The following is a 20,277-nucleotide window of genomic DNA, read 5'->3' as shown; positions in this document are numbered from 1 at the left end:
TAGTGTCCCATGAGCAAGCATAATAGAGACTCTCTTGTTAGAAGACCATAATTAAGTTTCCCTCCCCCAAAGAAATGCACACAGTGAGAAAAACATACACAGAAAGTGGAAAAACAAAAACAAAACCCAATACAAGTTAAATAAGTTACCAAAACTAAACGTGAATAACACACAATGAATAAGAGAAGTACACTACTATCATCTGGTGACAGTATCTCTTTGCTCTGGGTTACATGCCATCCACTCAGGCTCAAGAGCGCCACCATTAGGACAAAGCAACATCTGTTTCAATACAATCAGGCAGATAGTTTTCCCAATTCACCAGTTGACACCTTTCACTAAACAGCACATTTTCAACTTGACATGATGATCAAATCAATAAAATTGTAGTAGATTAATAAAATTGTCACTCCATGCCACATGACGAAGACTACATTAAGCAAACTAAAACCTATTCTAGCTTACTTAAGTCGAGAGGTGGGGTACACCCTGGATTAGTCTCTGGGCACAAATACACAGGAATTCACACTTAGATCTGTGCCTATGGAAAATTTAGAGACATTAAGTAAACTAATGTGTTTTTAGAATGAAGGAGGAAGCCAAAATCCGCACAGGAAGGCCGAAGAGGCAGACCTTCTAAAGAGCATCAAACAGTTGCATCACATTCAGAATGCTGCACCTCAGGTTCTAACCAAAACAAAGAGATCAACATATCACTCCAGTCCTAAAGGCCTTACATTGGCTCCAAGTCAGATTTCAAATTTATGCTACTGGTCTGTAAATCACGGAATGGTTTGGCTCGACATTAAATAAATGCTGGTTGAATATATAAACCTAGTAGGGCTCTGAAATCTGTAGACTTGGTCAATTAATGGAGTCTGTGCACAGTTCAAACATGTTGAAGCTGTATTTAGCTGTTATGCTGCAAACAAATGGAATAAACTGCCAACAGAAGTGAAGCCAGTCCAGAGTGTAAATGCTTTTAAATCCAGGTTAAAAACATTGCTTTCCCCCCAATCATATTTGATCAAGGTCTTCTAAAAATGTTTAAATCATGTTTGTATTTTAATGTTGTCAATGTATGCTTTTTGTCATTTTTGTAAACTACTTTAGTCTTCTCTGCTTTGCTTCGGAATGTCATATTTGTTTAAGCTGTGTTGTGATTTTGCTTGTGTAAAGCAAAATGAGTTGCCTTGTGTATAAAATGTGCTATAGAAATAGAATTGCCTTGCAATGGCATATATCCATTAGACTACAGTGCAGTCCAAAACTAAACAGCTTGTAAAAAATGACTGGTCACAAATTTATAATGTGTCCTGAAATTGTAATTGACATTTTACAAATATAATATATTGGTGCAAAATCAGCCATAATAATAGGTACACCTGAATAATCCTACAAACAGAATCAAAATGATTTTCTTTCAAGTGATAATAATCAAGTAGGATATAATGGTTTGTTATATTTGTCTGCATGCAGCGTAGTATTGTTTTAGACTTGGCAACAGCAGCTTTATTTTTTCAAGGTTGAGTACTTCATTCGACTTCTGTATTTAGATATCTTTAAATTGTTAAAATTTACTCAAAATAATCACAATGACGTTGAGCAAGGCATCTTACCTCCAAACGGGAGCATTCACTTGAGCTTTGACTTGAACTTGGATGTAGTTGGTGCATGGATGTGAGAGGACCATGTGACAGGGAGAGGTTGTCCCATGTGATGCGACCGATTCCTGGCGGACGGTGCTCGTCTGTTATGGCTCCTCCTGCCCCAGTGGTTAGGCCGCCGAGACGTAACACCAGCGCAGGGCACCGGGAATAACCCGACCACCGTGCGATTTTGTGGAGCCCAGCGCGGAAGATGACGGATCTCGCAATGCTCCTGGAAGAGGCATAGACTATGCGCTCGACGTCGCCTCTTCTGCTGTGAAGGCTTCGACATTTCTTCCCGATTAACAACACCCCAAATGAACTCCGTCAGAGCAAGTAACGTTAGCAGAAGACCAAGACGAGTGTCGAGGCCGCGCCCGGTGCAGCCGGAGAGGAACCACCGGGAAAGAGGTAACCTCGATATTGATGTGGGAAGCGTTAACCTTACTTCTGTCACTCGGTTAATACTTAGTTGGAAGTGTATTTATTTAATTGAATGGGTAAGTTCGTCACTGTTGTTTCAGATCCACAGAATGTCGGTTGTTGTGAAACGACAGGTACCATATAGCAGGCGTATACGTCGGCTTTTGTTGTCAGGAAACACCGAGGCTTTTGTGTTCCCAGCTAGCATTCAGGCCGCGCTTTGTTTTGCTGTCTTTTTTCGTTCTGCGTGGGCATTTATTTGACTTTCCTTGGTTACCGATGTTGAAAAGTGTGTTTTCCCACCGACTAACGTTTGCTATGATGGCGAAATGACGAGTTTGTTGCTGGGGTTGCTTGTTTCGCGAGAGTCAAACGTAGGAAATGGTGCACAAAGTGGTTGTCGTAGCATACTCAAATCAACCCAGCCGTACCAGATGCTATTATTAGCATGTTTGGCTAACTAGTTGAGCCCAGGTGTTTCGTATCAGACCAGTTCTTGTCAATGAAGGAATACAACTTTTGGGATTTGATGTTTTGACTACTATGGTTTGGCTTAAATTTACACCAACGTAAATTGACTGTGTAATGTAGTGCATGGAGTACGTGCTGCGATTGTGAAACGTAAACATTAGTTGGTTATGCTCTGGAGTCTTATTTTGTTATAGCTGAAATGCGTTTGATAGAGAGGCCACCTTTCGGTAGTGATATAGTAATTAGGTGCTAGTGGATACCATTTAACGTCATCTTTCACCTTGTGGGTCTCATTAGATGCTCTCATAAAATATATTGAAGGACATTTATTGCCCATTACACATTGTAACAAGGTGTATGCAGGTTAGTCTGCAATTTCTAGCTGCTTTAACTGACTGATTAGTTTGTTTGCGTTTTTGGTGGTTACTGGCCCACTAGCTTGGGAGAGTCATCTTTGTAACCAGAGCAACAAGCAGACAAGGCTTTGCATCTCCCTTCTGGGGTAGCTAACAACCCATCATTGCTTAGCATATAGCTCTGGGTGAATGCTCTATTTAGGCTTGATTGAATCCCCTTCTTGATGGGATCTGTATTAGTTTCTGGAGCGCACAGAGTAGGTAACTAAATCTTTTTGCTACCTATGTTTTCATTTGTTTGTTTGTGCTGTTGCTAGCGTTGGAGAACTTGACAGAACCTTTGAGACTGCATCAATATAACTGTTTACATAAATGTTGTGCCACCTGCACTTCCTATCTGTCAAAATTTGGTAAGATCAGCTGATATCAATTCTGATACCGATCACACGCTCAAGTCACATGAAAGCTCCACACGGCAACATGTTTGTTTGGTTTGCCGGCACCCTTGCATTGTTAAGAAAAGGGGGAGGGGCTTCTACACTGCACAGGGTTGACTTTATAGTTGGCTGCAGGCTGCACAAGACAAGCTATGGGTGATCAGTTTTTGTGATCGGCAATGAAAGGCATTCATGGACATATGTCGATCACATACGATTCCAAGGAAATCGGCTGATCACGAGTGGAGCTCGATCCATTGGAGCACCACGAGTCAATACCCTATGTGTGTGTATTGTTGAATAGCTTGATTAAGCTCTATCTCTACCTTTACCAGATGAGGACGTTCCTGCAGATATGGTTGCAGAAGAATCTGGTCCAGGAGCTCAGAACAGTCCATACCAACTTAGAAGAAAGTCTCTGCCCAAGAGAACAGTGTGTCCGACAAAGACAAACATGGAGGTAAAAAATAAAAATAAAAAATCACTATGCAATGCCTCATGAATGCAAGTTTGTTTACTAATGTTTCCTTTTGTTTTGTTCTTTTCATAGGGTGCTTCCACTTCAACCACAGAAAACTTTGGTCACCGACCAAAGCGACCCAGGGTTTCAGGCAAATGCCAAGATATACCATGTAACTATGCACACTTGAGTGTACTGCATTTTTGTTTTTATTTAATTTAGTTTGAATCAGGCTAAAATACATTTTAAGGAACTGATAATCAACAACTTTCTTTTTATTGGGTACTATTATTTTATAGCATAATGACATTTTCTTTAACCATTTTCTTTCTTCTTTACTTGCGCTCAAACTTGGTCCTAATTTCCAACCGTGATAAACTGAACACTAAATCAAAACACCTGTAAGTAAAATGGCATTAAATCATGCTGAATTAATTTAGCTTTCAAGTGGGAATGGCATCTTTTGATTTAAAATACTGTTATATTTTCTGAAATGTGACAACCTGGCATGTCGCTCTTTGCCATGTGACAACCTGGCATGTCGCTCTTTGCCAAACAGCTCATCACTTCTCCATTTGGTTCATTCCCTCCTTTCAGCAGCTCCAGCTGAGCAGTATTTGCAGGAGAAGCTTCCGGACGAGGTGGTGTTAAAGATCTTCTCATACCTGCTGGAGCAGGACTTGTGCCGCTCGGCATGTGTGTGTAAGCGCTTCAGTGAGCTGGCAAACGACCCCATCCTATGGTGAGTTTCTGGTGGTGTGTTATATCATTTAAAACACTTTTTTTCTAGGATCTTTTTTTTTTTTTTTTTTAAACATTGGATTTCTTAAGGAAATGTACTCATAAGGATTTGTTAATATTTTAATCAAGTTTGTGCTAGTTTATGATATTAATTGGTCTTTTTGCCACACAATATTTGCACAATACCAAACTTATGATTAAAATGTAGACCTTCGCATAACTTGAGGTCCACCTCATTTGCAGCCCCCCCCCCCCCCCAATATTTTTTCCAAACATTTTCTACAATATTTTCATGAAAAACACATATTTGCAGTATATCCACACCAATTCAGTAAAGTTTATTTTTTGTTTTTTTCTCTCAATGCAATTGTAAGGTGTCAGTTATTCATGGATTTGCGCAATACAGTATGTAGCCCTGTCCGGTCCCTGTCCCTCATGGGGTACGCTGTATGAAGCACTTCCATATCGATACTAAAACTATACCATGACAAATCCCCCAAAAAATAGTAAAATCAATGGAAATGTTCAAATTCTTTGTTATCATAACTGGGACTAGGAATTAAAAAAAAAAAAAAGAAAAAAAAAAAAGCTTGTTTTGCTGCTAATTTGGAGATTTTTTTGTTTGTTTGTGAAGACCAAAACGCGTGATTTTGTTGCATATTAGGTGGCGAGGTTTTGCGGTACTATTTTAGTAACTATAAAGTTCAACCCTATGTCACGCTGATGATTTTAAACAATTATGCATCTTGTTTCAGGAAAAGACTGTACATGGAGGTTTTTGAGTACACGCGACCCATGATGCACCCAGAGGCAGGGAAGTTCTACCAAATAAACCCAGAAGAATATGAGCAACCAAATCCCTGGAAGGAAAGTTTTCAGCAGCTGGTATGGTCTCATTTCATTAGATTTTTGCCTTGTCTTTTTTTTTTTTTTTTTTTTTTAAAGTGTTTTTATTTAAAATATTTTAATTGCATCACTGGCAAATTCAAATGCAAATTCGTCCTTCATGGAATCTATGGCCACATAAGTCCAACCACACTATTTTCAATGATATTAGTTTCACTTGCTTCATGTACAGTAGTTAAAGTGAATGCCTTTCAGTGCAGTCCAGTGCACTTCAGCTGGCACAATATAGAACATATTGTTAAAGAAATGACAGATATGCTTTTAAAACATGTCTGTCTTGCGCTACGTTATTGAGTCCTCTGTGTTTGGATGGCGAATGTTATGTACAAGGACAACATTTGTCGACTTCCATTTGCAGGGTGAAAGAATGACAGTTTAATTTGTGTTCCTTTGGGCTTCATTAACCTTGAAGGTTTTCCTTGAACAAAAATATTTCTTAAATATTTTCATGATCGCTTCACCCCAGCTCATCTTAATCTTAATACTGTCATACTTCGACTATGCCTTTTTTTTTTTTTTTTCCCCGTAAGAGATCCTAATTCCATAATGGTTAGTAATTGTGTGATTTTTATTTTTTGGCAGTATAAAGGCGCTCACGTTAAGCCAGGTTTTGCAGAACACTTCTACAGCAATCCGTCGAGGTATAAAGGGAGAGATAACATGTTTGTAAGTGACTTCACGCCAGTGTTTCTTGTTCCTTTTCACTATGTAGCCATTCATCTGACTTATTTCTCCCCCCAGTACTATGACACCATTGAGGATGCCCTTGGAGGGGGCCAGGAGCCCCACTTTGACGGCCTCATATTTGTTCACACTGGTATTTACACAGATGAATGGATCTACATCGAGTCACCTATCACAATGATCGGTGCTGGTACGCATCTCTTACTTTTCACATTGTGTTCTTTTTTGTGAGTCTGCACTCTACTCTAGTTTGACCCTTTCCGTCTGTTTGTAGCTCCTGGAAAAGTGGTAGAGAAAGTCATCATTGAGAATACCAGAGACTCCACGTTTGTGTTCATGGAAGGTTCAGAAGACGCCTATGTCGGATACATGACCATAAGGGTGAGCTTACTTGTTTAGTATTGTTGTGTTTCCTGATGTCAAAGACGAAGTGATAATCTGCGCTCTTGTGTCCACTTGTAGTTTAATCCTGACGATAAATCCGCCCAGCATCATAATGCACACCATTGCTTGGAGATTACTGTCAACTGCAGCCCAATTATTGACCACTGCATCATCCGCAGTACATGCACAGGTGATTAAGCATTTACTACTTTGATCGGCTTCAAGTGTGCGTTCGTACATTACGTTGGTGTCAATCCATGTTCATTCTGTTTTTTCAGTGGGATCGGCAGTTTGTGTTAGTGGCCAGGGTGCTTGTCCCACAATCCAGCGCTGCAACATAAGTGACTGCGAAAATGTTGGGCTTTACATCACCGACCATGCACAGGTACTATATTCACACAAGTCTGAGAATGAACTTCTCAGTAAAGTATTTATTGTAGTGGTAGACCGATTATCAGCCAGGCCGATTGTCAGGGCTGAGCAATCAATTGAAAAATAGGTCATTTTGAGATGTAAAGTACTCCACTGACAATTTCATGTTTTTCCAGGGAATATATGAGGACAATGACATCGCAAACAATGCTCTGGCTGGCATCTGGGTGAAAAACCACGGCAACCCAATCATCAGAAGGAATCACATTCACCACGGCAGAGATGTCGGAGTTTTTACATTCGACCACGGCATGGTAAGTGGTACATTTTCAAACAACAAATCAATCCCAGTAAGCGGTGTTCTCGTACCATTACTGCACATTGGTTGTCGAGGTAAATTCTCTGCTCTGTTTCCAGGGTTACTTTGAGAGCTGCAACATCCATAGGAACCGCATCGCTGGGTTTGAGGTGAAGGCGTACGCCAACCCGACAGTGGTGCGCTGTGAGATCCATCATGGCCAGACGGGGGGCATCTATGTGCACGAAAAGGGTCGTGGGCAGTTCATTGAAAATAAGATCTATGCAAATAACTTTGCCGGCGTATGGATCACCTCAAACAGCGACCCGACAATACGGTCAGTATGGCCACCTCAATATCAAAATGTTGACATGTCTGTCTACTTATTCTTTTTTTTTGTTCTGTTTTGTTTTTTAGTTGTATCGTTTTATTTCCAAATAGTTCAAGACATCACAAAAATACTGTATACAGATAGAGTTCCAAAGTGTAATAATAAATCAGACAATGATGGCACAGCACTCAGTTTCATTATTCTTATTTTCTTCACTTGGCTAAAAGAAACATTTCACAGGGGGGTACATCACTGAAAAAAGGTTGAGAACCACTGTACTAATGTATCACATTCTAAAATGTGCTGTGTTTTAATACAGGGGAAATGCTATATTCAATGGCAACCAAGGTGGCGTGTATATTTTTGGTGATGGAAGAGGTCTCATTGAAGGAAATGACATCTATGGGAATGCCTTGGCTGGGATTCAGATCAGAACAAATAGTTGCCCTATTGTACGACACAACAAGATCCACGACGGTCAGCATGGGGGCATTTATGTGGTAAGATAGAGATTTTGAAGACTTTGAGGCTTTTGAGACTTTGAAATGTGGATGCGATTATTGAGGCACACACATTTGTTTTGTTTTGTTTTGTTTTGTTTTGTTTTTTGCATCACACAGCATGAAAAAGGACAAGGTGTCATCGAGGAGAATGAGGTGTACAGCAACACGCTGGCCGGAGTGTGGGTCACAACGGGCAGCACGCCGGTACTGCGGAGGAACAGGATACACAGCGGCAAGCAGGTTTGAGTATAAAGCAATGAGTCGTAAAGACCAAATATTGTCTTAAAGGGTGGGGGTCAGTGTATTTTTTTTAATTTATTTTTGTATTTTTTTGCCATCTAGTGGTGAACTGATAGAATGCAAAAACCTAAGATTTTATATGTTATGTTGATATGGAACTTTTTTTTTTTTTACAATTAAAAAAAATCTACACAGACATGAAATGATCTTATCAGAATATTGAGATTCATCACTCTTTCATTCTGACAGGTCGGTGTCTACTTTTATGACAACGGCCATGGTGTGTTGGAAGACAATGACATTTACAATCACATGTACTCCGGAGTTCAAATCAGGTTTGAATGAAGATAAATACTTCACATGCTTCTCCAAAAACTTGAAATGTGTTGTGGAAGTGAGCTTGAGCCCTAATTTTCTCCACCCTCCCAACACTAGAACCGGCAGCAATCCCAAGATCAGGCGGAACAAAATATGGGGAGGTCAGAATGGCGGCATTTTAGTTTACAACTCAGGTGAGAAGGGGACTTAATGTTTTTATTCATTTCTTCTATTTAATGGTATGATGACCCAAATATCCTTGAAATTGAAACGTTTTGTTTTGTAGGCCTGGGCTTTATCGAGGACAATGAGATCTTTGACAATGCTATGGCAGGCGTGTGGATTAAGACAGACAGCAACCCCACCCTGCGAAGAAATAAGATCCATGATGGCAGAGACGGCGGAATCTGCATATTTAATGGTGGAAGAGGTAATGTATGTATGTTGTAATGTAAGATGAGTTTGAAATGATATTCAAGTATTTTGGGTTTTTTTTTTTAAATGTCATCGAATTTTATTTTGTAGTTGGAAAGAAAATTGTGGAATAACAATAGCTTTCTTTGGTATTTTAAAAAGTATGTAAATTGACATTTGTGCCTCCTCTCAGGATTGCTTGAGGAAAATGACATCTTTCGAAATGCTCAAGCAGGCGTCCTCATCAGCACCAACAGTCACCCCGTCTTGAGGAAAAATCGAATATTTGACGGCTTTGCCGCAGGTCAGTTCATCTGAAATCCAGGTTTGAGTGTTAAAAAAAGATTATTTATATGTTAATCCCGTTTGTGTTCACCAGGTATCGAGATCACCAATCACGCCACAGCGACTTTAGAGGGCAATCAGATCTTCAATAACCGCTTCGGAGGACTTTTTCTTGCATCTGGTGTCAATGTTACGATGAAAGGTACTAGCTTGGACTGACAAACTTTCATGATCAACTGTTATCAAATGACAATTGTAATCTTTTTACCCTGCAGATAACAAAATAATGAACAATCAAGATGCCATTGAAAAGGCTGTGAGCAGAGGTCAGTGCCTGTACAAGATTTCAAGTTACACCAGCTATCCAATGCACGATTTTTACAGGTAATTTCATGTTAGAGAGCCAGATAACGACATCACCCGCTGTTTTTGTTTTGTTGACTTCACGGCTCCCATTTGGCTCGCCACAGGTGCCACACCTGTAACACAACAGACCGCAACGCCATCTGTGTGAACTGCATCAAAAAGTGCCACCAGGGACACGATGTGGAGTTCATCAGACACGATCGGTCAGTGTGCCCAACACAATTCTTTTCGTAAACAATGCTTCCTGTCATTCCCCGATTTGTGATTTTCATCCTTTTCATATCTCACCACCCGTAGGTTCTTCTGCGACTGCGGTGCAGGGACGCTGTCAAATCCTTGCACTTTAGCCGGAGAGCCAACGCACGACACAGACACCCTCTACGATTCCGCGCCTCCTATAGAGTCCAATACGCTGCAGCACAACTGAAAACCACACCACGAGTCCAGTTGCGCCTCAGCAGTAATGGATGCTTGGGACCGCAGTAGAGGACGAGGAACCCAAATTTAAATACAGACTCTCACAGAGCATTTACAATGGAAAAAAAAGGCTTGGACATAAAAGATGCCTAGCTTTTCTGTTCCTTTATTTTATAATAAAAACAGGTGACATCAATGAAATAAGATGCATAGAGGGTTTGTGGGCATGTCAAATTGCCCAATGAGTGGCAATGACAATTGGAGTGGATCATTACGTTGGAGGGGGTTTAAAAAAAAAAAAAAAAAAGGCAGTCATGTAGAAAGTTGTGGCAACGAGATGCTGCGTTCTGGTGGAGTAAATGGCGCGAAAGGCCACAATGCTTCCATCGCTGGGTGACTGAGCAGCTCATACGATAACGTATGAGAATATATGAACTAGCACTTCCGCCTCTCCAACATCCAACTCAACTATTCATTTGATTTTAATGCTTTTTGTGTAGTTTTGTATTTTCATGAAAAAAAAATCTTACTGTACTTGAATGTCTTTATTTTATTAAATGTTATTTTTTTTTGTTTTATTATATCCCAGAATTGCTGTAATTATACTCATGTCGCAGTATCTAACTTCTTTCTGTGAAAGAGCTGAGAAATGAGAGGGAAACACTAAGCCGTTTCTCCTGCAGCACTGGCACATTTGCAGCACAGACTGAAATGTATTTTCACAAACCATGTATTACTTCACATCACTGCATGCACCCCCCAATGAATTGTTCAGGGGTGTCTGCATTTTAAGTAGATGAAACCACAAAGAGAAGTCTGCTTTTTTTTTTTTTTTTTTATTCTTTTTTTTTTTATTTACCCGTACAGCTATTTGTGGCTTTTACATGACCAAAAATCCCAACTATTCCACCTCGTAATTTAACCATTTCCTTGTTGCCACTTAATTGGGTCCCAGGTCTTGTGAAATCGTTTTCAGTTTATTTCACATTTGTCAATGTTGCAGGAAAAACCAATAGGCTTTTTACTCCATTGAAGCTGAGACCAGTATCGACATACAGCACTATATAATTTCATTATCCCTCCCCAATTCATGTGTACTGGTGATTGTGGGTTCTAATTCAGACTGAAATGTATGCATGTATCATAACATCTAGACTTAATATATTGTGAAGTATTCAATAACCGTTAAGTAGGCGCTAGCTTGAATTAAAAGGGTTTAATTTCCTAGGTGAACATTGTCTCTTTTTTTTAATAAACTTTATTAGATCACAGAAGTAGTGTTTTTTTTTTCTCTTACAGAACAAAGGATGCCCTTCACAAGTGCTGTTTGACAAGTGTGAGCACTCTCGAAATAATCCACAATGTCAGAACAGTGACATAACTGCATATGCAAATATGATCAGGAGGTCAGTGCATCGTAAGTGTGATTTGTACTGAAGCAATGTGAGTGAAAAGAAAAACAAGTTTCCGAATTATGTGGTCTGCATCATCTGAACAAGTGCAGCAAAACGGGTCTTGTCCTGCGTGGTGTCTTCAGCAAACTGACAGAGCTTCCTGTTGTGAGAAGAGAAAAGACATCACAGTGAGCTGAGGAATGACAACTTTGAAAAAAAATAAAATTACACTAAGAACATACTTGAAGAGTCTAAGACTGATGGTGCTCTTCTCAAACTCTCTGGCCTTCCTGTGCCCGGACTGGATGACCTTTTCTGGTAGGCTGGCAAGTCGAGCAGCGTTGAATCCGTAGCTCTTGGGACACGCCCCAGAAATGAACTTGTAGAGGAATGTGATGGTCTCTTGGCTTGGATCTTCGCACTCGTTTTCCACCATGCACGCCTGAATGAGATGTGTTGTACAGCATGTAGGCGTTGAATTATGTGCATGTGACTGAAATTGCGTACAAATTCAGGTTACGATTACATCGCTAATGACATACCATGTGGCCGAGGCGCACCGCTGGATTATTGGCATAGTCCTCCACCAGGGAGTGGTAGTGTGTGGAGAAGAGTGTGCGACAGCAGATCTTTTCAGCAAGTTCCTTCACAACAGCGCAGGCGATGGCCGTGCCGTCATATGTGGCCGTGCCCCTTCCTGCACAGAGTTCACCATTGAACGGTTACACAAATGCATGCAAATACTAACGTCAAACGAGCGAACGTTTACCTAATTCATCCAGAAGCACGATTGAGTGTTTGGTGGCATGGTGCAGGATACACGCAGTCTCGCTCAACTCAACGAAGAAGGTGCTCTCTCCTATAGTGGACAAGATGATTAACAGCCATAAAAAGCAGCAGAAGTGGAAAAAATGTCAAGTATTTGGATACTTTACCAGCCATGATACGATCAGAAGCGCCGAGCCGAGTGAAGACTCTGTCGACCGGCGTGAAACGCAGACTCTCGGCAGGAACGAAGCAACCCAGCTGAGCGAGAACAATCACGAGTCCACACTGCAGAAAAGAACAAAGTGTTGAGTGCATATGCAGCATGGCATCAGACTGGGTAGTGAACTGGTCAGAAACCTTTCCTGTCAAAAAGAGCCATTTTAGGCCAAATAAATAAAAATTCTGTCTGAAGCTGCAAAACATTTTTTTAGATTGCGATGACAGAAACAGTGTGTTAGTGTTAGTCTAATTAATGTAATGGGAGTACAAGAGCTAATTAGAACTGTACCATAACAAAAATATGACGGCAGGAATCAATCTTTCATTTATTTATTTATTTATTTATTTTTTGGTAATTTTTCATACCTATTTGCACCTGTTCTGCCTTTCTGTCAAATTTCTGACATTTTGGTAAATTTTCTGAATTTCATCTTCCTTTTTTGGTGGACATGTTATGGATTTATTTTGCGTTTATAAATGTACTTTTTTGCTATTAATTTTCTGTCATTTTTGGCAATTTTGTGGACATTTTATGGTAAATTTCAGGATTTCTTCTTTTATTTTTGGACATTTTATAGTTACGTTTGGAATGGTTTCTTATCTGCTTTTTTTTTTTTTTTTTTTTTTTTTAAATTAAGCAAATCCAAACATTTCCTGATCATTTTCTGCCAAATACTTTGAAATTTATTTTCTTCTACCTCATTTTCTCTTGTCTTCAGTTTATTTTATTTTTTTGTGCGTGTGTGTAATTTTTAAGCCTTAGTTTTATTGGAATTTTTTTTTTAAGGTAAAATTTTACAACTTTTTCATCTACCTTTCATCTCTCTTTTTCTCACAACTTAGAATTGTGGAGTCGTTTTTATTTCAAATCATTAACTGATTTAAACAAAACTGCAGCTAAAAAATACAATTAAAGTTGTAAGAAAATTTCTACTAAACTTTTTTTGAAGCTCCACAGGGACCACATGAGAAGTACTAAAGAGCCACATACGGCTACAGAGCCGCAGGTTGCAGACCCCTGGCGTTGTGTCAATTCCCTCCCAGCATGCAACCACAAGTGACCCACCTGTCTCATGAGAGTGGACTTCCCGCCCATATTGGGCCCTGTGACCAGTACGCAGGAGGCATGACTTTTTTGCTCGTTGCTGTCCTCGCTGCCACTCGGGCAGCCGATGTAGATGTCATTAGGGATGAAGTCGTCGCCAAAAAAGGTCTTGGTAACACACGGGTGCCGAGAACCGGCGAGCTCGAGGAAGGGTGCTACTTGTTCATCGCCGTCTGGGAGAACAACCTGCGGCCTCGTCATTGGGCCGTCTCCCCCCTGGCTGTAGCGTGACAAGGCCAACAGAACGTCTGAAAACAAAATGACGATTAGGTTAGTTAAAGGAAACTCATTTGTTTAAGGAGTGTTTTTTTTTTTTTTAAACCAAATTTAATCTGTACAAGACCCAGAGCCTAGTTATTACATATTCTCTATGTTTTTTGCGGTATAGTGATAAAAAACGGATAAATTAATAAACACATAATCTCATTCACTGCCATTGACGACTATAGACGTCAAAGATTTAACTCGGCTCTTAAAGCAAATTTAAAAACAAAAATAATTTCACTAACACAACTTGGGAGAAAGCATAACTCAAGAGTTCCTCAAAATTTGTTCTAAAATCTGATTTATCCGTTACTAGAATTCTTTATAACTAAATAAATGTTTATACCAAGTACAGCCATGCACTCCACCGCAATCTTCCAGTTGCTGTAGTTCTTGTCAAAGTTGTAGAAGAGCCTCCTCATGCAGTCTTTCAGGGCAGCATCTCTCTTCTCCTCAAATCCTTGTAACTCACCAAACAGTTGCTCAGACTCTTTGGTCACGTAACGTTTGTAGCCTTTCTTTGTCGACTTCACCTCATACTCCTCGGGAATATTCCTCTCAGAGACGCTGTCGGGCACTTCCATCTGAAATCGATTTCGCCCGGTGCCCCAGTACGTCATGTTCTTGCAACCAATTCTCTTTTTCTGTCGGTCCAGATAATCCTGTAGCTTTCGATTGCAACTCTGGATGCCGACTAGAGCCTGGTCGTATTCTGGGTCGAAGCCCTCCTTTGGGGTAATGACACCGGTGGTGCGAGCTTTTTGGTGGTCAAAGGCCATCTCCCAGCGCTTGAGTTCAGCAGAGAGGTCAGGAAAGAGACCGTCATTGTCACCTTTAAGACTGACTACTTGGCTGAGTAATTTGGACTGAAAGTCGGCAGTAACCGATGCGAAGACATTCACGATCTCTTGCATTATTTGGAAACCTTCGAGTGCTGAAAGAAAGTCTGCTATTTTCCTCTTGCTGTAGGTGACCTCCTCGTAGAGAACCGCCCTGCTGTCCGGGTGGTCCTGACCCTTCAGCGGTGTACCAATGCTGTGAATTTTACTCAGGAGACGCTCCAAATCTGGGAGCTTCTTAAGCAGGTCTGAAACTTCGGACACTTGTGCTTGCGCAGCCATTAGGTCTTCCAGCGCATCAAGTCGGTCCCTGATTGATGTTGGGTTACAGAGAGGAGCACAGAGCCACTGCTTGAGCAACCGCTTACCAAAAGGGCTGGAGCAGGTGTCTAGGCGCTCCAGCAGCGTTCCCTCCGTACCTCCAGAGCCGTTCTGAAATATCTCAAGGTTTGCCAGAGTCACGCCGTCCAAGACCATACGCTGGCGAGTCCGGGCAAAGAAACTCTCCTGTCCGGGTGCTTTCTCCATTTCCACATCGACAGGGATGTATTCTTCAAAGTTGGCCATGGAGAGAAGCTCCTGGTCCACGAGACACTTCTTCAAGTAGAAGATACAAGCACCCAGTGACGAGAGTGCCAGTTCGTAGCCCTCCTTGGGGGTAAGACCGAGCGAGTCACTCTCTGAGGTCATTTTTTGGAGAATAGCAGGTAGGAAGCTTCTCCCCGCCTGGTCCTTATCGGCACTCTCTCTGAAGTAGTCCTCCTCTGAAAGGTGTTTCAGCGTCTTCTGAGCATCCCAGAACTGAGTGCTCGCATTCAGTCCCTCCTGCAGCGCCGAGGACAGCGAAGCCTTGAGTATTTTACGCGATTCCACAGACGGGTTCCCCTTTTCGAAAAGCACTTCAGCGGGCGCAAAGTGCGCTATCAGGGTACGCAGACGTGAACAGTGCCGGTCGTCTGGAAACTGTCCAACATGGAAGAAGCCAACCGAGGTATCAACAAAGCAGACTCCATAGGTGCGGCAACACCCACCCTTTGCTTCGTCTTCAGCTTTCTCCTTTAAACTTAGCAGAAACTTGCTCTGACTCTCAGCAGGAGTCCCGTCCAAGACGCTATAGGTTTGAGTACCTCGCGTTATGATCCTGCACACTTCTCTTTTCACAACACGGTCAAACTTGGTGGGCTTGAGTAGAGTCTTGCATCGCGCTTCCATCATCTCTGGGGTTTCAGTCTGCTCCACACGTGCCACCTTGTAGCCCTTCTGGACCAGCACGTCTGAAAAGCGTGCAAAGCCAATCTCCGGAAAACCAGAGTGCGCCCAGGTCCCTTTCATAAAAGTCAGTCCAAGCTCATTGACGCCGATCACAGCATCCATATGGTAGAGTTCGTAGAACTTCCCAACCTTATAGAAAATAACAGTGTCGAACATCTGGGACTTGATGAGCCACCACTGACGCATACCAGGAGTGTTTCGGTTGATGAAGTCTTCCGGCACATACAGGGTGGTCGGATCATATCCTTCATCTGTCACTTTCCGCCTTTGACCATCTTTCCTCCTATGATCCTGTAACCACTCCAACTTCTCGTGGTCCCAAATTGTGGATCCTCCACCTGTGGCTGACGCGTTGGCTTGGCTTTCAAAGGTGTCAGGAGCTGAAAAGGCGGATAAACGGGACTTTGTGTCGACAGATATCGATGCCGGAGGACGTTTCAATGCACTGGAAGGGGTACTGGTTATTTTTGGTTTTGCCGTGGCAGGCTTCTGCACAGGACGTTTACGCTTTACAGGCTTAACTGGGCTTTCTGCTTCAGACTCTTGCGTGCTCTCTGCTTCTTCGACATCACTGCTCACCGTGGGTTCTTCCTCTTCATCCTCACTGCTGCTCGCGGCTTGCTCTGGTTTGAATTCGTCGTCAGATCCATCACTATCTGAGGCCACGATTATACGCCGGCGCTTGGCTTTATTTCCCTTAGATCGGGTTGGACCTGGACCGACCTTGGATGAATTTAATTCCTCATTTTTCTCTTCATCCTCAATGCTGACCTCATCATCATCAGTCACTGTCGATTTGTCAAGCTGATAAAATTAATAAAAACAAATGTACATATTGTTAAAAAGAAAGGCACGGGATTACATCCAAGAAGAAAACAAATTGTGTCACCTCCATTTCTTCTTCCTCCTCTTCCTCATCAGATGGATCTGTGCAGAGAGGCGTCTTTAAACGTTTTTCTGGGCTATCAAACAAGACTTTGTCAGCAAGCTCCATTGCACGGCGGATTTCAGGCTTCCCACTGAAAAACAACCCTCCGGTTTTAGAGTCACTACTGTCAGAACCTGCAACACAAATGAATGAAAAGTCATCATTTCAAATGTAAACATTAACAAATTTTCAAAATCAAAAAGTACAGCGAATTCCAAGTGTCAAGCGGCAACTTTATAACATTTAAATAACTACATAAAAAAATAAAAAAGTTCCCTGAGGTTAACCCAGTTTAAAATTAATCTCTTAAGCTGGTATATAAGTGAGCAACAAATGCACGCGAACATAGTAAAGGCATAGTAGGTCTGCTCTGAACATGTTTAAAATTTATTTGCGACAAGTAAAAAATGTCTGTAAACATCTTTACCTTCTTTTGCAAAATTTTACAAACCCTAATGAAAAAAACAAATTCTCTATTTTGGCAAGCAATTGCCACAAGATACCAGCTTTATCGGCCTCCAGATATGTAATAACCTGATACTGATATTGGTCAAAATACCAAATATTGGCATCGACCCGTCTGTAATTATTCTATCTGCACTAGAGAACCAAGAGTCACAAAATGTTAATAGATAGACCAGTAATGGCTAACCTTGGTACTCCCTAATATATTTGGTGCTGACCCAACCCCGTGTGGGCGGTTCGTCAAAAAAATGGACATGTAAGCGCTGGGCAGGACCACGGCCTCGCATCTGCTGTCCAGTCAGTGGTTGGGGTACCACCATGCATGGCCACCACGGATGTCCCTCCAGCTTTGCCCACACAAGAGAACCAGCACTGAATGAGCATGTGGCGCGCCTGAAAGCAAAAATGGCACAATGATACCTAATCATACATTTGCGTGTCTCTGTCATTCAGTGTGGACAACTATAAAGATTTAGGATGGTACGCTTATAAAGCGCACCTCCTCAAACATGTCAACAATATTGTTTGTTGTTGCTACTTTTATTCTGAAACGATGACGAGTAGCAAGTCATTTAGGATCTAGAGAACTAGTGCGCTTGTGATCTATTACCTAAATGTGAAAATACTATATTTTACATAATATTCATTCGCAAGTGCAGCATTGCATATGTGAGTATAAAAATAGAAATGCTTAACTTTCGTGTATGTTTTGTTTCCTTTACTAAAAGCATACACGAGCTAACTGGAATTTGAATAAGCCAAATAAAACAATGACAATAATAACTCACACGTCTTTTGCTGTTGACGCCTTGTCACCGAACAGCTTGTTGAATCCTCCTTTCGCATTCTCCTTTCGCACACTTTTTGATTTAATTTTGGTGGCCTTGCTCGGAGGTAGTTTTTGGTTAGCTTCTTCTTTTGGAGACGAGTTGAACTTGTCGACAGAGGAAGGCAAGTCGGCCTCCGCCGGGTGAGGGCTGGGCTTCGGCTTGGCCACCGGCGGTGGAGACTTAGAGAAAAAATTAAAAAGTGAGCTTTGCTTCGCCATGAAAGAACCTTGTTGGTTACAACCTTTAGCTAGCGCTAACTTAAGCTCCCTACGCCATAAACACGCAGCATGAGCCGCCTGTGTTCGCGGGAAAGAAGCGCGTCAGGAGGAAGGCGCGGCTACAATCATTCTCATCCAATGACAAACGAGTACTGGAGACCTGGGTGATCACGTGGTCCAAACATCACTGTAACCAGCCAATGACATGCATGAAACACGGAATCAGAAAGCGCGCCATGCTTGACTCAGTGGTCACAAATGAGAATTGCAAGCATGATAATAATAGTTTGAAATACTCAGCATATTTTTTCATCCATAAATATCAAAACCCATTTATATTCATTATATTAGCCTCCACATGAAGATCATGACATTTTACACGAAAATAAATAGGTTGGACAGGTTGTTAATTCTTTCATAACGGCACTAGTTAAAATTTTCTTAATGGAAATTGAAGGTTCCTTCAAATTGTTAGAAAATCCATTAGAGAAAATACAAATAGTAGCTCATCGTTGTGGACTAGGGCTTTGAGGGTTTCACTCCAAGTCCAAAATAATGGCAACTAGATGTTGGACAAGTGCTTGCTCCCTGATCACTTTCGAGATTCCTATGAGCAAGGTTGTCACCATCCCCAGAACTCAAGATGGGCAGCACCGGACCCGCACAAGTCTGACATGTGTAAATGAATATGTTGCCTGCGTGGTGTGCAAAATGAAATTTACCTTGGGGAAAAGAAAGAAAGAAAGAAAGAAAGAAAGAAAGAAAGAAAGAAAGAAAGAAAGAAAGAAAGAAAGAAAGAAAGAAAGAAAGAAAGAAAGAAAGAAAGAAAGAACCGGTGTTGTTGTGTCTTAACTGTGCTAATAGTCGACTTCCAGAAGAGGGCAGCAAAATAAAATAATACACCAAAAGATGAGCTTCACTTTTACAAATACAAGTTCTAACAAGAGCTGTCAATTTTATTTTATTTTATTTTATTTTACGCGCAACTTTTAATTTTTTTTTATTTATTTATTTATTTATTTTTATTTATTGATTTATTTATTTATTTATTTTTACAGCAAACCCATTAATAACTTGGGCATTCGTAACTTAGAGCACGTACCATAAGTGTACTGATTGTTTTCAGGACCAGTTTGAATCCACTTCAATTATGTAATGGTACTGGGCACATCTCTAATGACATTATCAGAGTGACGGGTTTTACCCCAGATACTCTCACACACTTGTGACACGGGGGATCAGGTCCTGAATTGTTCACAGATCCTAGGACCCGATGTAGCTACTGGCCTGTGAAGCCTCTACAACCCACATTAATGGACTCACAGGGGATTTTCCACCAATTCCTCTGACACGCAGCCACCAGGTCAGCATACTTGGCCTTCTTCTGTTTCTACACTATCTGAGTTTCCCATGGGACAGTTGGATCCCCTTATACCACCTGCTTGCTTGCCTTAGACACAAAGAATCTAGTATTATTTTGTTCTTCCCCCCTTTTTTTTTTTTTTGCACAAATAGTGACATAATTTTGAAAAAGCAAAATAACCAAATGTCCACCCACATCTGAATTTTTTGGCATGGGGTGTGTGTGTGGGTGATTGAAAGCGTCTAATTAAAAGAAAGGATTATGAAACCTTACGGAGAAGTTGTTTCATGAAGCTGCGTTTGGTAACACTGCGCTTTAAAAAAAAAAAGACACAAAGTCTCGCTATCTTATAGCTTTCATGGTCGGCGTAAACATTAATTGACTGCCACAAGTCACACAAAACAAAGACTCCTAATTAATTTTACGCGGCTATGCAGACTGAAGAACACAGATAATACTAGCGTTCATGTATAAGAAACAACAACATTAAAGTATATACATCCGTTAGTCACTGTGTTTTACTGCCAACACAAAATAAAGTGGTTGCTGAGTTGTTT

At 41.2% G+C, this 20,277-nt stretch overlaps 3 protein-coding genes across 5 annotated transcripts in view; 1 reads left to right on the top strand and 2 right to left on the bottom strand.

Moving 5' to 3' along the window:
* The window catches only part of foxn2a (forkhead box N2a), a 37,893-nt gene extending 35,503 nt beyond the window's left edge, over positions 1-2,390 (bottom strand). The window contains exon 1 of the mRNA XM_077496408.1: positions 1,620-2,390. Within this exon, the coding sequence (XP_077352534.1) occupies positions 1,620-1,635 (16 nt within the window). The 5' untranslated portion in view covers positions 1,636-2,390. The remainder of the gene's footprint in view (positions 1-1,619) is intronic.
* fbxo11a (F-box protein 11a) lies at positions 1,659-11,329 on the top strand. 3 transcript variants are annotated; one of them, XR_013278608.1, is made up of 22 exons: positions 1,659-2,060; positions 3,672-3,796; positions 3,887-3,968; positions 4,394-4,538; positions 5,293-5,422; positions 6,026-6,109; positions 6,185-6,317; positions 6,402-6,508; positions 6,590-6,701; positions 6,790-6,896; positions 7,060-7,197; positions 7,301-7,518; positions 7,832-8,012; positions 8,133-8,255; positions 8,505-8,590; positions 8,691-8,767; positions 8,860-9,003; positions 9,181-9,291; positions 9,367-9,474; positions 9,548-9,598; positions 9,743-9,841; positions 9,936-11,329. XR_013278608.1 is itself a non-coding variant. In XM_077496405.1 (22 exons), the coding sequence occupies exons 1-22, from the start codon at positions 1,967-1,969 to the stop codon at positions 10,063-10,065; spliced, it is 2,643 nt and encodes an 880-aa protein (XP_077352531.1). In that variant the 5' UTR covers positions 1,660-1,966; the 3' UTR covers positions 10,066-11,329. The 3 variants fall into 3 exon arrangements, 2 of the variants coding, with proteins under 2 accessions (XP_077352531.1, XP_077352533.1); XM_077496405.1 differs by having other exon boundaries at positions 1,660-2,060; positions 9,548-9,656; XM_077496407.1 differs by lacking the exon at positions 1,659-2,060 and adding an exon at positions 2,473-3,160 and having other exon boundaries at positions 9,548-9,656.
* Positions 10,598-18,466, bottom strand: msh6 (mutS homolog 6 (E. coli)). Its single transcript, XM_077496404.1, has 10 exons — positions 18,098-18,466; positions 17,497-17,702; positions 16,806-16,978; positions 14,152-16,720; positions 13,503-13,789; positions 12,385-12,502; positions 12,219-12,308; positions 11,992-12,146; positions 11,692-11,891; positions 10,598-11,609 (listed from the first exon to the last, which is right to left on the bottom strand). The coding sequence occupies exons 1-10, from the start codon at positions 18,355-18,357 to the stop codon at positions 11,528-11,530; spliced, it is 4,140 nt and encodes a 1,379-aa protein (XP_077352530.1). The 5' UTR covers positions 18,358-18,466; the 3' UTR covers positions 10,598-11,527.
* Between the last annotated feature and the right edge of the window lie 1,811 nt (positions 18,467-20,277).

This window comes from Festucalex cinctus, chromosome 14, assembly GCF_051991245.1.
Source record: "Festucalex cinctus isolate MCC-2025b chromosome 14, RoL_Fcin_1.0, whole genome shotgun sequence".
NCBI lineage: Eukaryota > Metazoa > Chordata > Actinopteri > Syngnathiformes > Syngnathidae > Festucalex > Festucalex cinctus.
Note: the sequence above shows the minus strand (reverse complement) of the source record. Positions and strands in the feature narration are given on the sequence as shown.